Source organism: Microtus oregoni, unplaced genomic scaffold (assembly GCF_018167655.1).
Source record: "Microtus oregoni isolate MIOR12 unplaced genomic scaffold, Mior012 000040F_ref0000088, whole genome shotgun sequence".
NCBI classification, from domain to species: Eukaryota; Metazoa; Chordata; class Mammalia; order Rodentia; family Cricetidae; genus Microtus; species Microtus oregoni.
In genome coordinates this window covers 17,606,267-17,623,330 of record NW_024543207.1, presented here as the reverse complement: position 1 = coordinate 17,623,330, position 17,064 = coordinate 17,606,267, and the positions used below count along the sequence as shown (strand labels likewise).

At 41.4% G+C, this 17,064-nt stretch overlaps 2 protein-coding genes across 5 annotated transcripts in view; both read right to left on the bottom strand.

Moving 5' to 3' along the window:
• The window catches only part of LOC121433586 (zinc finger protein 58-like), a 20,976-nt gene extending 12,096 nt beyond the window's left edge, over positions 1–8,880 (bottom strand). Inside the window, exons 1-3 of one of the 2 annotated variants that reach the window (XM_041632068.1) lie at positions 8,865–8,880; positions 5,527–5,623; positions 5,270–5,406 (exon numbers count right to left, since the gene is read on the bottom strand). In XM_041632068.1, the coding sequence (XP_041488002.1) occupies positions 5,270–5,275 (6 nt within the window). In that variant the 5' untranslated portion in view covers positions 5,276–5,406; positions 5,527–5,623; positions 8,865–8,880. Of the gene's footprint in view, positions 1–5,269; positions 5,429–5,526; positions 5,624–8,864 lie in introns of those variants that run through there. The other variant, XM_041632069.1, reaches the window with a different exon arrangement.
• LOC121433582 (zinc finger protein 58-like) overlaps positions 6,732–17,064 on the bottom strand; it is a 20,877-nt gene continuing 10,544 nt past the window's right edge. For all 3 annotated transcript variants that reach the window (XM_041632057.1, XM_041632058.1, XM_041632059.1), the window contains 3 exons: positions 16,516–16,642; positions 15,166–15,261; positions 6,732–8,978 (listed from right to left, as the gene is read on the bottom strand). In XM_041632057.1, the coding sequence (XP_041487991.1) occupies positions 7,363–8,978; positions 15,166–15,261; positions 16,516–16,642 (1,839 nt within the window). In that variant the 3' untranslated portion in view covers positions 6,732–7,362. The remainder of the gene's footprint in view (positions 8,979–15,165; positions 15,262–16,515; positions 16,643–17,064) is intronic.

Genomic DNA, 17,064 nt, shown 5'->3' with positions numbered 1-17,064 from the left:
ATGATGTAGCAAAGAAAATAATTTTATGGTTAGGGGTCATCACAATATGAGGAACTGTATTGAAGGGTCACAGCATTAGGAAAGGTGAGGCAAGTGAACTAAGGGGTCACCAAGAAGAGGCATAAATTACCAGCATGGAGAAAGGCAAGAGCCCAGAGAAGATAAAGATGGAAACATTAACCTCTGAGAGAACCTGAGCAAGTCCCCAAAGCAGAAGTAACTGTGAGGATCACTGCCCATATTGGCCAGCCCAGCTACCATCATTCTACATGGGCAAGTGTCTGCTATCTTGCGGCCAATCCTGTGAGACGCTGTGAGTGGAGGGCAGTGTGCCTGTAACAGGGTATCATGAGGAGGGGTTTTAGCCGATAAGATTAACAGCAAACATTTCAGGCAATTTAAGACTGGCAAACAAAAACAAAACCTGGGGAAGTGCTATGGGAAAGAGTGCTCACTGCTGGACAAAGCATGCATGTCATTGAAGGAAGCTTTATTTCCTTCTCCAGGCTGAACTGGTATTACTAAGAGTTCATTCGTGTGGTCGAGATTCATTTTTCCACAATAAGCCTGTTGAGATAATAAGTTGTCAAAGTATAATTTGCATTGCAATGTCAAACACCTCCTAAACTATTGGTATAACTTGTAATTATACGTCATTATTTCTTCTAGTAATTTAATAAACCTTCTTAAAGTTCTTACTTTATTAACCAGATCAAGATAGTTTTCTCCTGATACTGCTTCATTATTTCTTCCCAATCTCAATGACTAGCATATTCAGCCTGTATTTTTCGCCACCAATAGGAACAGCTATATCCACTTAAAATCTGAGAGAGTTTGGGAAGTAATTCTAGAAACAAAAGGACAGAGTTAAGCCCGGCTTTTTGGTAGCAGCATTTTCTTGGGTGGGCTGTTAGCTAGAGGTAAACACAACTCATTAAGAGAGGATTCCTGACTCAGCTTTAGCTGCAAAAAGCTTGCAGCTGTTTTAAGAGGACCTACCACCAAACACTTAAATGGTGTTTGTGAGTAGCATGCTTCTTGGTGGTGGCATGGCCCTTGAAACTCCATAGAGTTGTGGCAATAAACATGGCTCTAGCTATTACCTTCGCCACGAGGATGGACACTCTAAGAAAAGCTAAGGAATGGGCTGGATTCAGCCATCAAAAGCATGGCTTTAATCCTAGTCATATCACTAAGCGAATTAAAGACTCATGTGGTCAGAAAAAGATATAGTATAAAAGATAGATTCAGATTTAAAAAAAAAAAAACCTCTAAATGGTTTGGAGTCTGTTTAAATATATAAGAGGGCTTGGGATTGAAAAGAAAAAGGAGAAAATCATGAAAAAAAGAAAGAGAGTAGTTGGGTGTGGTGGCACACACCTTTAATCCCAATACCTGGGAGGCAGAGGCAGGCAAATCTCTGCAAGTTCAAGGCATGGTGGCACACAGCTTTAATCACAAAATTGGGGAAACAGAGGCAGGCAGATCTCTGTGAGGTCAAGGATAGCCTAGTCTATAGAGTGAGAGCCAGGACAGCCAAAGAAACACAGAGAAATCTAGTCTCAAAAAAAAAAATTAAAAATATAAAAGAAATAGAATTTAAAATATAGTCACGTAAAAATGAAAACCACACAGAGAGTCTGGATACTGTATGTTATTGTGTTGTCTTTGAATTGTTTGATGGCTGAGGAGGGAGCTACAGATGCTAAAAGACATTTGATTACAAATGCTGATGGATTAATACAACATATATATTTTGAAAATGCTTTGACTTCAATTTTTTTTTTTGATTTTTCGAGACAGGGTTTCTCTGTAGCTTTTGGTTCCTGTCCTGGAACTAGCTCTTGTAGACTAGGCTGGCCTCGAACTCACATACATTAGTCAAAAGATATGTTACTTTGGAGAAGAGGTTTTGTTTTTGTTTCCACAGGAAATGAGAGGCTGTGGATTCATTCCAGGTTAAGAAAAATCTGGTATGATCAAGGAAGACCCCCTGGGAAATGTCCGAGAGGAGCAAGAGCCCTAGAAATATGAGTTCTACATTCTGAATAACCTCAAGACTGCTGGCTGATAAGATCAAGCTTCACAGAATATTCCAGTCAAGAAATGACCATAAATCTAAATTTTCTTTAGGTCCCCATAAGATTACCAGCACCCTGAAGCAGCAGGGAGTAGCCTAGAAAACTATGCCCACATTCCCCAAAAAATGGATTATGGATGCTTGCCTTTGTTTAGAGTGTTGATTACAAGTTGTTATGGATAATGGTCAGGAAGAAAGGTAAACAAAGGAGACTTGATTGACAGTTCAGGAGTAGTGGAGGCTGGTCCTAGAAGCAAGCCTAGAGCAACAAAATGGACAGAGTATATACAATAAGAATTCTTGCATTTCCTCTTGGTGTCCCTCAGAAACAGCTTTCAGAGAGACAGACAAAACTGAAGACTAGGTGGGATTGGTGGGAACTCAAAATGAGGTTCAAAGAAATGATGAGATTGAAGGTCAGGATCTAAAAATTAGAGACCCTCCTTTCAAAGTAAGCAACCTACGGATAACAAAGCATAGTGCTTAAAACATGTACCACAGACACCATGAAATAGTAACTCCTAGGTCTTTGTTCCAGGGCTTTGTTCCATAACTGTGGCAAGAAAAAAATCATTAGCTTTTGCTTCAAGGCACCAAGCTCGCAATTTTATGACTCAGAAAGTGAATTAAACCATGAAAAGTATGGAAGAAATATAGTACCTGCTTTGGAAACATGAATTATATACTGAAACTTTGTTTCAAAATAACTATCACATGTTTTGCTGTGTATGTTAGCTGTCTAGATGTATTTGAGGATATTAATAGTCCATACATTGTTTCTGAGTCTTCTTAAAGCAAAACACTGACATTAGAGTTCAGACAAAGAAGCCTGGGAGGAAAGACACAGGACCGTCAGCAAGGGAACTGGACTGGACCTATGGAAGAGCAGGACCCACCGTTAGCAGTTTGCTTTACCGTTGGCTATGCAGTGCCCCATGTGAAGGACAGTGCAGGAAGTGGTTTTGTTCTGGCTAACTGTAAGAAGCATCTGCTCACAGAGGAACCTCTGCTGGAAGGACAGGGGAAGACATCCCAGCAGCAGCACATAGTTTGCAAATCAACAAAGTGTTGACTGCATGAATTTGTTAAAGTGCTCACTGTAAGAAACATGAAAAGCACCATAGAAAGTATTTATCACATCATTAAAGTTGAAATGCTGTCAGACTCAGGTAGAATAGGCTGGCCTGGAATTTGCTATGAAGCAGGGGAGGACCAGAGGGCCCTGCCTCCCCCTCACAAACGCAGAGATGACAGGGATGTGCCTCAGAGGAGACTGACGTTTCTTTTCTATCACAGGTCTGGTTACTAAAATCCCAGGAATACACACAGGTCTGGGAGTTCTCCTCACCTGCTAACCTGACACAAAAGCCTGGCACTGTAACACAAGGCCATGAGGGCTTTTCACCTGTTCCTAGGGACCCTGCTTCTGGACCAGCTCAACAAGCTCAAGGCCACATCAAGACGTTGACACAACCATTGTGGGCCAAGCAGACATCCTGTCGTTTTCACAGTTAGTCCGCCCTACATTAGGGATGGGGGAGCTTTCAAGGCTTTAAGGGAACCCAGACCTCAATGTGCAGCCTGGAGTCAGGGTCTCCAGTTCCTTCTTCCTGCAGAGGGCCCTCTGTGTGTGGGCTGTACGTGTGTTCTCTCCACCCTAGCCACAGCTTTCTATAGCAGCTGGTCCTGGCAGACCTTGCTGCTTCATTCCAGAATTTACTGCCAGAGACCTGAGGCCCCTCAGATATTTTTCCTTTCTTAGTTCTTTAGCCATCAGAGCAAATGAATACAAGGTAACTGTCTCCCTCACTCACCCTGCCTCTCCTGTGCCAGGGCTTCTCCATCCCTCTCCTGGCAGTTTCCCGTGGCAGGCCCCAATCATAGGGTCGATAACAACAATCTATTTTTTTTTCTCCTAGCAACCTGCCTTCCCATCTCCTTTAACAGACAGATGTCTAAGGTCTCCAGGATGGCAGTGAACCAGATGCCTCTCCAGCCACACCTCTAGCTGAGTGTGAGCCCACCAACTCCTGACTCTCCTCTCCCCTATTCAACCAATGCCTAAAGGAAGAAGACAGATTTTAGTCAGCATCCCTATACCAAAGAGTCTGGGATGCTTGGGTGGAACTTCCATCTCAGCCCCTGGCATCCATATATCTGGAATATTTCAGTTAAGGCTTCACCTCAGCCCCTGGCATTCATATAGTCAGAGTCTGGAATGTTTGGGTGGAAGATCCATCCCAAACCCCCTCCTGTGGAAGTTGCCTCAGTTCAGACTCCGCCTCCGAGAAAGCACAGCAAACGATGACCCCTCCCCAGAGATGCTCAATACCACATCCACATAGTATTTAAACAGCACCCTAGAGGACAAACACATGGTTTTCCAGTGGTTCTTCCCTATCTCCTCTCTTTGGGGGGCTGGAAATCCATCAGGGAGCATTGGTATACATTAAACCTGGGCTTTGCCTAATTTGGTTTGATTTGGTCTGATTCAGATTATTGCATAGGCAGAGAGGCTTATTGGAGAATAAAAACTTTTCATAAACCTCAAGACCATACATTTAGGCCAGTTACAAAGTAAAGGAAAGATCAGAAACCACGACTGTTCGAAAGATACTGAGAAATCTCAGATGGGCGGTGGTGGTACACTTCTTTAATCCCAGCACTCGGAAGGCAGAAGCAGGTGGATCTTGGTGAGTTCGAAGCCAGCCTGGTCTACAAGAGATAGCTCCAGGATAGGCTCCGAAGCTACAGAGAAACCCTGTCTCGAAAAACCATATATAAAAGATACTGAGAAATCTCATAGCATCCATAGGAGAATGGGTCAGCTAGTGATGCATGCCTCCCCACCATAGCGGCTCAGTGAACTCCCAGCTCTCCCTCAGGAGCAGGCAGTCAGCTGAACATCCTTAGCTTGCAATCCTGGACCTCCTGGACCTCGCACTACTCCGCGCTACCAAGCAGAAGCCCAAGGCGGTCTCGGGCTGCACGGGCGTCCTAAGAAAACCATCACCCAAAGCACGGTCCCTATTTCCTCTCCCCAGCCCTGACCTGCAACCTCAGGTTGCACCTCAGCATAGCACCTCCAAGGCAGCTTCTCCCGTCCTCCCACCCAGCCCAGGACCGCTCCCTCCAAGACGGCCCCGCACCACGCACAGTGCCTCAGGCTGCGCTGCACCCTGGACCAACCTCCATGTCAGAGATGCAACCGGAATGCGCAACAGACGGGCCTCTTGAGGAAGACGCACACGTGGACACCGAAGCAGGAATGAGATTGCCTGGCTTTTTGTGACGTCACAGACGCGGCGACTACATTTCCCAGAAATCTGCGCGAAGCACAAATGGCCTCTATGAGGTATGAAATTATACACGAAACTAAACTAAATAAAACAAAAAGAAGTGCTATCCCCACATTAATCATTTCCCAACATGTAACTCCACGGTACCTGATTCCGATGCAAAAAACAAGAGATTTTTAATATTCAATGTCGAGCTTGGACTTCATTTCCACCACATCAAAGGAGTGTGTGAGGCTAAGTGCAGCTTGGAGCCCAGGGAAGAAAAAAAAAAAATGTTTAAAGAGGAAATGACAAAATCAGAGGAGCTCATATCCTGTCGTCTAGGGATTGGCCAAGGAGGGCACAGGGTAAGGTAGCTTCTGAAACCATTGGTCAGTTTTGGGGCGTGAAAACCCTAACCAAGGACCACTAATAACTGACGAGGTTTCAGGGACAGGATGCCTCCAAGGAACACCGGGACCTCTTTAAATTTAATAGCCGTGCTCCCTGCTCCGTAGTTAGCTATTTCCCGGGTATCTGTTCAAATTCTGCTCTCGCAGCACATTTCTGGGGCCGTTCGTTACACGGCTTAAGATGAAGCTCCTTTAAAACTGAGTTTGCAAAGTCAGGTCCTCACAGAAGCAAAAAATTCAATAAGATATTATCTGTGTCGGGGGCCAGCCTTGAGAAAAATACCTTTCTCCAGGGTAGGAGGCATGGGAATTCAGAAATACAGTAAAGAATATGAGGATGTGAATGAAAATAATAAAACGCAGAAACATGTAGTATAGTATCGGGAGGGAATTTTTCAGTGAGTACTGAAAATTTGCCTATGTTTAACTTACAACTGCTTGATATACCCCTGGCCCCCCAAGGCAGGAGTAAGGCAAAAGTCTGCATTAACCTGATATAAGGAAATGAACATAGTAATTGAAAGTCAGGGGCTATATTCATCAGGCTCACACACAAGACCAAACCACTACCTGGGTAGAATCGCAAGTTATTTCCATAAAGAGAATGGAACTTGGTGGGACCTTCGGAACAAACTACTTCACTGTTACAGGAGCACAAGGTCTGGCAATTAGCCAGACCTGTTGACAACAGCCTTGAGAGAGAAGAACTCTCTGATTTACAACTAGGTGGGACCTTTGTTTGAGGTAGCAACACAATAATGTAGAATGACCTAGAAACAAGACCCAAACTCTCTGACCTTTGGCTTCTTGGGGTCTCCACACATGTGGGGAAGGATCACCAAGGCATCTGGAAAAACATTTTCCTGAGCAAATGGTGTGCATACTGTTGTGCCGCCCAGAGATCATGACCCCCAGAGAAACCACCAGAAATCAGAGAAATACAGACTGCAAAAAGCAAGGTTTTTATTGCAAGCTAGCTCAGAACCCCATCACAGTGAGGTAGAGATAGAAGTAGAAGTTCCTAGGTTGGGTTACCTGACTTTTTGAGAACGATTTTTGCAATACTTCACACACTCATGTGTAACTGGAGACTGTTATGATTCCTGGCCTCCCAGACCCATATAATCACACAGAAACCATATTAATTAAAACACTCCATTGCCAATTAGCTCAAGCTTCTTATTAAGTAACTCTTACATCTTAAATTAACCCATTTCTATTAATCTGAGTATCTCCCTGAGACTGTGGTTTAGCAGTAGGTTCTGGCATCTGTCTCCTTTGACAACTACATGGCATCTCTCTGACTCTTCCTACTCTCTCTCTTTATCTCTGTTTGTATTTCCTGCCTGACTTTACTCTGCAAAGCTATTGGCTGATGCAGCTTCTTTATTAACCAATGGTAATAAGACATATTCACAGCTTACAGAGGGGAATCCTACATCACACATGACATTTGCAGTCAGAATGAATCATATGATGTGTTTTAAAGTTTGAGGATGAAAACTTTTAAAGACATTTGTTGGATTTCTCTCTGGTGTTAAATATATCATGTTGAATAATGATATTAAGAATTACAACATTCCCCACAATTTTATGGGGTCTCTTCAGAATGAATTTTTCCTTTTTTATGTCGTCTAAGGTTTGAAGATGAGGAAAAGCACCTGCCACATTCTTCACACTTATAGGGTTTCTCTCCAGTGTGAACTCTCTTGTGTGTCCTAAAAGCTGAGGGACAATTAAAGGCTTTGTGACACTCTTCACACTTGAAGGGTTTCTCTCCAGTGTGAACTCTCCTGTGTGCCTTAAGGGATGAGTGATAACGAAAGGCTTTGTGACATTCTTCACACTTGTAGGGATTCTCTCCAGTATGAACTCTCTTGTGTCTACTAAGGGATGAGGGACAAAGAAAGGCTTGGTGACATTCTTCACACTTGTAGGGTTTCTCTCTAGTATGAACTCTCTTGTGTCTACTAAGGGATAAGGGACATTGAAAGGCCTTGTGACATTCTTCACACTTGAAGGGTTTCTCTCCAGTATGAACTATTTGGTGATCCTGAAGATCCCCAGAATAGGAAAACCATTTGCTACAATGTACAGGGGCAGAAGGACTGTCTGCTGAATAGATGGTTTGATGTTGTTTAAGGAATAAAGAAGACTTAAACCTTCTGCCACAGTCCTCACAATTGTAGGGATTGTCTTCACAGTGAATTGTTTGATGTCGCCGAAGGGATGAAGATAAGTGGAAACATCTGCCACACTCTTCACACATGTATGATTTCTTTCCAGTATGAATTGTCTGATGATCTTGAAAGTATGTAAAACTGGAGAATGTTTTGCCACACTTTGCACACTTAAAGGGACTGTCTTCAGAATGAATTGCTTTATGTCGCCGAAGGGACGAGGATAAATAAAAACATTTGCCACACTCTTCACACTTGTATGATTTCTTTCCAGTATGAATTGTCTGATGATCTTGAAAGTATGTAAAACTGGAGAACGTTTTGCCACACTCTGCACACTTAAAGGGACTGTCTTCAGAATGAATTGCTTTATGTCGCCGAAGGGATGAACGGGAGTAAAAACATTTGGCACACTTCTCACACTTGTATGATTTCTTTCCAGTATGAACTATCTGATGTTTTTGTAGTAATTTAAAACTGGAAAGAGTTTTGCCACACTCTGCACACTTATAGGGACTGTCTTCAGAATGAATTGCTTGATGTTGCCGAAGGGATGAAAGGGAGTAAAAACATTTGCCACACTCTTCACACTTGTATGATTTCTTTCTAGTATATCTTGCTTGATGTTGTCTAAGGCATGACAATGAGAAAAAACACTTGCCACATTCTTTGCACTTGTGTTGGCTATCTCTCAAATGAATCCTTTGATGTTGCTTAAGCATTGAAGAATAATAAAATGATCTGCCACAGTCTTCACACTTGTAGGATTTCTCATTAGTATGACTTTTCTGGTGTATAAAAAGGGATGAGCGAGTATTGAAGGCCTTGTGACATTCTTTGCAGGGGTAGGGTTTTTCTCCAGTGTGAAGTCTCTGGTGTATAGAAAGTGTTTTATAAGAACTAAGGCCCTTACCACATTCTTCACACTTGTAAGGTTTCTCCCTTGTATGAATTCTCTGACATTGAATCTGTAGTGAGTTACAATCAATGGCCTTGTTGTAACTGCTGTGATCATTGGGTTTTGTTCCTGTTCATCAAAAGTTGAGATATGAAACGAAGGTTAGAAAATATTCTTCATACTTACAATGCTTATCTTTTTAAAAAAAAAACAAACTTTTTTGTATATATTGAAGCATCAGTGAAAAACTACAGTCATTTCAAAACATATACAATATAAATAAGAATAAATGATAAAATATTGTAGGTAGAAATGACCTATACTAGAATAAGAGAACATCCAAATAGAACATAGACATAATGGCAAATAATTCAAAGTTAAGTAGCTAAGTAAGTTGCAAGGGCACTTTACTAGCAGAAGTAAACCCATTAAATTAATAGAGATTTTGTATCACAGGATACCCAGGAAATTAGAAAGCAGCTGAGTCTGTGAAAAACAAAGGTAATTTTGACTTTGTGAATTTGAGATATCATCTAATACAATATTAGATATGATCTAATACAAATGTTTTATCCTGCACATATAGCTTTATTTTGGGAGTACCAAAGATATGCTACACAAGTAGACAGTCTACATAAAGATGAAATTTATAGTTCAAATTCAGGACATTATTTTACGTTTTATTTGAATGACAGAAAAATACATGCTTGAAACATGTCGAATCATGAAAAAAACCAAAAACAAAAAAATATTTTAGGTTCTTCTGCATATCATATAAATTTTGCATAGACAATATATTTATCAAAGAGATGGCAAAATTACTTCTTTCATTTTTGTTTGTTTTTTGTTTTTTCCCTGAAGCCAAGGTTTTTTCGGTGTAGACCTTGCTGAACTTGAACGAATTATTGAGACCAGGCTGGCCTCAAACACTATCATGGAGGGAGAGAAAAATTTCTAAATTCCATTATCCAGTATTCAAAGTTAAGCTAAGTTTAACTAAGTTTCATGTGCCAAGTGAGGACCCACCACATCAGGTAATGAAAACAACACAGCCTGAGGAGGAGGCGAGGTGGACTGTGAAAGCTCACCCAGAGCAGCCGTCGAGTTACCTGCCAGAGTCATCTGGACCAGCTCTTCAGCTGTGAAACACTGTTTTGTACAATATGAATATGTAGTACTCCCATTGTTAATAAAAGCAGATTGACTGATGGTTAGGTAAGATTTTCTGGGCAAAGAAAATACTGGGAAGAAGGGAATAGTGAGAGGAGTGGCCAGCTGTCAGAAACCAGCTTCAAGTAGTATACCACCTACCAGGGTATGGGCACAGGAACTGGAAAATAAGTAAAGGGAAGGAAGACACGAATGAAAATAATACAACAGAAAACATAGGCTGGTACCCAGGGGAGAGTTCCAGTAAATACTGAAATCAGCCTGTGTTTAATTTTCCATCCACGTTTATTCCCCAATACCACAGGGAGAGAGGAAAACGGATACACAGGGCAAATAGAATAGTTTTTATTTCATTACTTTGAGGCATCAAGACTTAAGCATTCTGTTCTTTAGGCAGTAAGCCCACCCAAGACCAAGTATCCAGAAGACAGTTACTCACAAGGACAAACCTCTTATTTCAAAAGAAGGAACAGACGAATGCTTCAATATCCTGAACATTGGTCGGGTTGGAGTATGTCTACCTGTATGGACCATCTTAATATCAAAAACACCAAGTGACCACACCCTAGGTCAGGATGTGTGGCCACACTTGTTCTCAACAACGCTGAACAAGTTAAAACTCTATGACCTTCAGGCAAGGTGGATAAAAGTGCACGTTTATGGGCCTCCACAGTTGGCAGACACAGACAGAAAAAAGATGAACATACTGTGTTAAAAGAAGGAACCGCCAGGCGACAGAGGGTAGATAAGAACAATGGTTTTATTTACAGAGTAAGAGCTACTTAAAAACGAACCCAAGCTGGGGGCTGGAGAGATGGCTCAGTGGTTAAGAGCATTGCCTGATCTTCCAAAGGTCCTGAGTTCAATTCCCAGCAACCACATGGTGGCTCACAACCATCTGTAATGAGGTCTGGTGCCCTCTTCTGGCCTGCAAGCATATACACAGAAAGAATATTGTATGCATAATAAATAAATATTTAAAAAAAAATGAACCCAAGCTACTGACTATTTACAACCAATAAAAAGCCCCTGGTTTGGTTATTCTGGAGTATCTCTTGGAACAGAAAACTCCACCTACAAATGGCAATCAAACCTGGCCCACCCTGCTGTGTTCCTACCACCAGTAGCCTTCAAGTTACCCACCCTCTTGGGCGTGACCTATTCAGGTTTTCAATGGGCAACTGCTTTAAGCTCAGAAAAGGCTGATTCAGTAATCACACATTTATTAGAAGTTATGGCCATCATGGGTATACCCATACAGATGATGGTCCAGCATATGTCTCTAAGAAAACGAAACAGTTTTTTGCTCATCATGATATTAAGCATATTATAGGCATATCACACAATCCTACAGGTCAGGCAGTTATAGAAAGACCAAATCGAAATATAAAGGATATGTTAAACCAACAGAAAGGGATGGAAAATAGCCCCAGAAATAGATTGCATAATGCTTTACTAAGCTTAAATTTTCTTAACGCTAATGAGAAAGGGACAACAGTAGCAGAGAGATATTGGATAATAGAAAAGTCTTCTGAATTAAATCAGCTGGTGTATATTAAGGATGTGTTGACTTCACAATGGAAACCAGGGGATGTGCTATGTTGGGGAAGGGGTTTCGCTCTTGTTTCCACAGGAGAAGAAAAACTATGGATACCATTGAAATTAATAAAGATTCACTTTGAAATGGAACGACCTCTTAAAAAAGAGAAATGATAGCTCATCCAAAATGGTGACAGCCATACAGGTGGTAAGGAAACTTCATGAGGTTTGGGGCAGGGTTCTGTTCTTGTCTTTGCAGGAAAATACTCATCTTTAAAAGGTAAAGAGACCCTCAACATCTAGATGCCTAAAGAGGAAAATATAATTCCCCAGATAGGCTCATCAAGCAGAGAGAATTATGACTTATGAGGACATGTCATCTGAGGGTAAGAATCTCAAAACATAAACTAAGATAATAATCATGATTCACTTAAAAATTCAAAGCTGGCTTTGGAGTTGGATACTGGCTCTGTCCTTCTCTAAATCTTAGCATGTTGTTAAAATAAAAATTCAGAGTTTCTGTCTTATGACAGGAGCCATGATATGGGACAGAAAGAAAAAATTTAGAAAAAATTTTAGTTTTCTTCATACCTATTTTTGTCTCTATCGTACTTTTCACTGAATATATATGTCTACATATGTCTATATAAATAATATTTAAGTTTTCCACAATGAACAATGAATTTACCTGCAGTAATCTTTGAGGTTTTCAAGAAGAACATGGGGCCCCACAACAATAACTCCACCTGGTTGATATGACACCATGATGCTACTAAAAGATCTGTTTTGGGTACCGGCTGCTCAAGATGGTTCCAACTTGGTTAGTGAAATGGTGTACTTTTTAAAAAAATGTTCTGGTCAGAACTCCAAATAGGAACCTCAGAAAAACCCTACCAATGCACCTTCCTGGTATTGTCTTTCATGCGGCCTGTAGTACAGAGATGCTCCCCTTGGTGGCTGCCTAAAGATTTGAGCCACCGACTTGAGCTCCACCACTTCAGTGGGTGGCAGGTTTAGGGTTTTGCTCATGTGGACAGAAAAGGTTACAGATGCTCAGGAAAATAGATTTAGATAGAAAAAAAATCTGTAATGGGTACAGTGTGTTTAAAAATGTGCAAAGTCGCCAGGCGATGGTGGCGCACGCCTTTAATCCCAGCACTCGGGAGGCAGAACCAGGTGGATCTCTGTGAGTTCGAGACCAGCCTGGTCTACAGAGCTAGTTCCAGGACAGGCTCCAAAGCCACAGAGAAACCCTGTCTCAAAAAAAATAAAAATAAAAAAAATAAAAAAATAAAAATGTGCAAAGTCTCATGAAAGAAAAAAATGGTAGACAGTTACAATAAATATATACATACTTTTAAAATAAAGTAAAAGTCCTTAAAAAGGGAATAAATATAAAAGAAAAAAGACACACAAAGAAGTAAAATACACAGTGTCTGGAATCCATGTGTTACTGTGTTGTCTGTAGATTTTCTGACTGCTAATGAAAGAATGAGAGCTGCTAAGACTGACTGGATTGAGAAAACTGCTGGATTAAAGCAACCGATGTAGTTTTCACATGTCTTGACTTTAAAAGGAAAACAGAAGTTTGTTACTTTGGGAGAGAGGTTATGTTTTTATTTCCAAGAACATGAGAGGCTATTTTCATATGTATACTTTTGTTATATATTTGTTATATATTTTCCATGTGGAAAATGCTATGGAATAATGTTTCTGTACACTGTGAAGATGTGTTGTTTTATTGTTAATAAAAAGCTGATTGGTCTATAGCTAGGCAGGACTTTGCGGACTGACCAAATCCTGGCATTAGCAAGCCAGAGTCAGAGCAGGGGCCAGGATTCTGAGAAGCCAGCAATAAACATGCTGTATGAAGAAAAGGTCCTGCCACGTGGCAGAGTGTAAATAAGACATATGGGTTAATTTAAAATGCAAACCTAATTTCTCAGAAGCATGAGCTGTCAGTTGAGCACTTACAATTAATATAAAGTCTCTGTGTGGTTATTGGGGAGCAGCTGGCCGCAGAGGCCTAATCCATCGAGTTGCTGATGAAAAACATTGCCTAAATTCATCAGTCATGATCCCATTAAAACACAGAAGCTAATGAAAATATACACTAAGGACATTTGAGAACCAACAGGAGACCTGAAGAAGAAGTGACCACAAGATCTTTTAGTTCAATTGGACTCATGGTAATATTAGCCATAATGTTTCCTCTAGATCTAGCCACAGTGCATACCCTGAATGTATCTGAAATAAAATATATTACTAGTACTGATGTATCTGGAAAAAACAGATTCACGTATAAAAGTTTATGATTTCTTTAACAAGTTGTGACTGGGTATATATCCAAATAACATCTTTGTACATGATAAAGAGATTAACTTGAAAGAGAAAAACAAATGAAGCCTTATAGCTTACTAATAGGCCTAAATCTACTAACTGCCATTAACGAGAAGGACACAAACACTGTCCCCATAGCCGATTGGATGGGCATCTCTGAATCAACAGTCCAAGGCCTTGCAGATCATCCTGTCCTACTCTTTCCACATCTAATGGTCAGGACCTGCTGAATCAACTGGTGGTAAAGTTGTTTAAAAAAAAAAAAGGCAAACAGGCAATGTTAAATTAATGTCCCTAATGGCCAAATAAATCCCCTTTACACAATGTGTGAATACTTTGACTCTTCCCTAAGACCGGTTGGAATTGGACTGTCCAAATTACATTTGGTTGCTCTGAGTTTTATCCAATGCTTCCAACTCCCAATTGTTCTGACCAAAAGAACTGACACCATCACCATTGAGCCTCTTTCTCTGCCTGCCTCTCTGTGATGGAATTGTGGGTTTGCCTTTATTAACCCACTGTGGTTGCTTTTGTGTAGAGATCTTTCTGTCATGAGTCTGCTCTCAGCATCTCTAAATAAATGACTCTCGGTCATAGCAGGACTAAGTTCTATTTCCATGAGTCTTACATTACAATGGAGACTCAACAAAAAGGAAAACCTTGGAGATCACTGCAAACAGAGGCACAGCTTGTTACTGGGAAATCCAAAGAGACTTAAACCCTCATAAACCTCTGAGACATGTACTCTGACAACAAAGGCCTGAAGGAGAGACCTGAAGAATGATTCCCATGGTATCATGTTTCAAGGCACATGGGAAAGCCTCACTTTCTATCGGATCTTTGGATCTCAGCTGTAGCGAGCAGCATAGAGCCACACCTGATGGAGATGTATAATCAACTCCTATGGCTAAAGTCTGACCTATGCCTGATCACGCAATGATCATCAGCTGCTTGCATATGCGTGGGCCCATGGGCAGTGCCCACCTGGCAATCCAGGATTGGCAGCCCATGCCTACTTAAGGGCTGGGAGAGGTTTGCCCGAGGAGAAAGAGAGAGAGGAAAAGGAGAAAGAGAGAGAAAAAAAAGAGGAAGGAGGGAGAGAGAGGAGAGAGAGAGAGAGGTCAAAAAGAGAAGGAGAAGAGATAGATTGCTGTGAATAAAGTCCTGAAAACTGCTGCAAGAAGAGCTCCGGGTGTTGCGTTTTCCTTGCTGGTCGAGGGTGGACGCGACACTCAGCTCTGCCCCTGAACCCCTCATTCCTACACACCTGGGTGCACCGTGGCTGCTGCTTGTCTCTTCCCATCTGCAGGATCTGGTCTTTGCTCCAGAAAAGTCACCAAGTGTGGCTTAGGGACAGCAAGACCTGTGTATAGAATAAGACAAGAAGTTTGTTTATGTGTTCTTGCACATGGAATTGACATGTCCCTCCCTGTACATGACTTGTAAGGACAGAGATGAGGTGAGAAATGATTGCAGACAATCAGTTCCTTAAGTGTTTTCAGACACGATCACTGCAACATATGAAGGAACCGGATGGTGGAGGCTAACGACTTTAATGCCAGCACTGGGGAGGCAGAGGCAGGTGGATCTCTGTGAATTTGAGGCCAGTCTGGTCTACAAGATTTAGATCCAGGATAGGCTCTAAAACCAGAGAGAAACCCTGCCTCAAAAAACCAAAGGGGGGAAAAAAACAGAAAAGAAAAAAGATAAAAAATATGAATTTTACTTCAAGGGGAAAACAGTAAAACTGAATGGTAAAACACTTCAATGAAAGAGTGTGCTCCATGTCTCATGCCACCAAATTCCTAAAAGTCCCACTAGAGTGAAGGAAACGTAATTTAACAGAGAAAGATCAAACACAGAATGAAGCAAACCGTAAAATGATTATTTTTTAAATCATAATTTATTTTAATTTTTCATATACACTGGTGTTTCACCTTCATGTATGTCTATGTGAGGGTGATATGTTTATCTTAGTAATCTTTATCAATGAGAAATACAGAGTCAGATATCGGCTAAGGAAATGAATGATCAGAGAAGCAGCAGGGACATCCTACCTCTTCCATCCCACCGTCCAAAAGGCAGAGCTCCTGTCTCAGCCCCGCCTTTCCACATCCTGTTTCCCCTCTCTACAGTCTTCCATATCTCTATGGTTGGCTAGTGGCTAATTCTATCCCCTGATTCTAACCAAGCTTTATTTGTCAGGACACAACACAGTCAAAACATCACATAACATGAGGTTGTCAGACCTTGGGTTTACAAACAATTGTGAGCTGCCATAGGAGTGCTGGTGATGTGGGATTTCCTGCCTGGGCTCACAGGCCAAACAGTGCTGTAATTATTATAGTTTCTATCTGATTATTCAGGTCTGGGTGGCCGGGAAGGGAAGAGCAGTTTCCTTCTACTTAATGGTCCTCTAGAAGAACAGTCAGTGCTCTTAACAACTGAGCAATCTAATCTCTCCAGTCCCGAAATGATTTTTAATGTAGCGATATTAATAATTATTTTAAAAACAATGGATATGAAACTGTTGAAATGCTCCCATGAGAAACCACACAAAGAGAGGAAGCTACATGTTGATGGTGAACTAAGAAGTCACTATAGAGGAGATGCTCACCCAGGAACTCAAGGTGGCTGTAATTCTCCAGCATCACATCCCTGTACAGATTCCACTGAGCAGGCTCCAGACATTCCCTCTCTTCTGGAGAGAACTCGATGGCCACATCCAAGAAAGAGAGCATTTCCTGAAATAAAGATCAGTGAATGATTGTGCACATTAATTTAATTAAATGATTGTGCACATTAATTTATAAATACCAAGAGGCATTGTGCTTCATATTTACCCTATCAACTTGAAACTAGCTACAGCCACTTTGAGAAGAGACCATGTCTACGGTGACATTTTCTTAACTAGTGATTGATATGAGACATCACAGCCTATTATTTGTACTGCCTGCACTGGGCACACAATTTTTTTTTTTTTGAGACAGGGTTTCTCTGTGTATCTTGGGTGTCTGTCCTGGAACTAGTTCTTGTAGACCAGGGTGGCCTCAAACTCACAGAGATCCTCCTGCCTCTTTCTCCTAAGTGCTGGATTTAAAGGCATGCAACACCATTGCCTGGCAGGACTACAGTTCTCTATGGTACAGGAAAGCAGTCTGGGGGA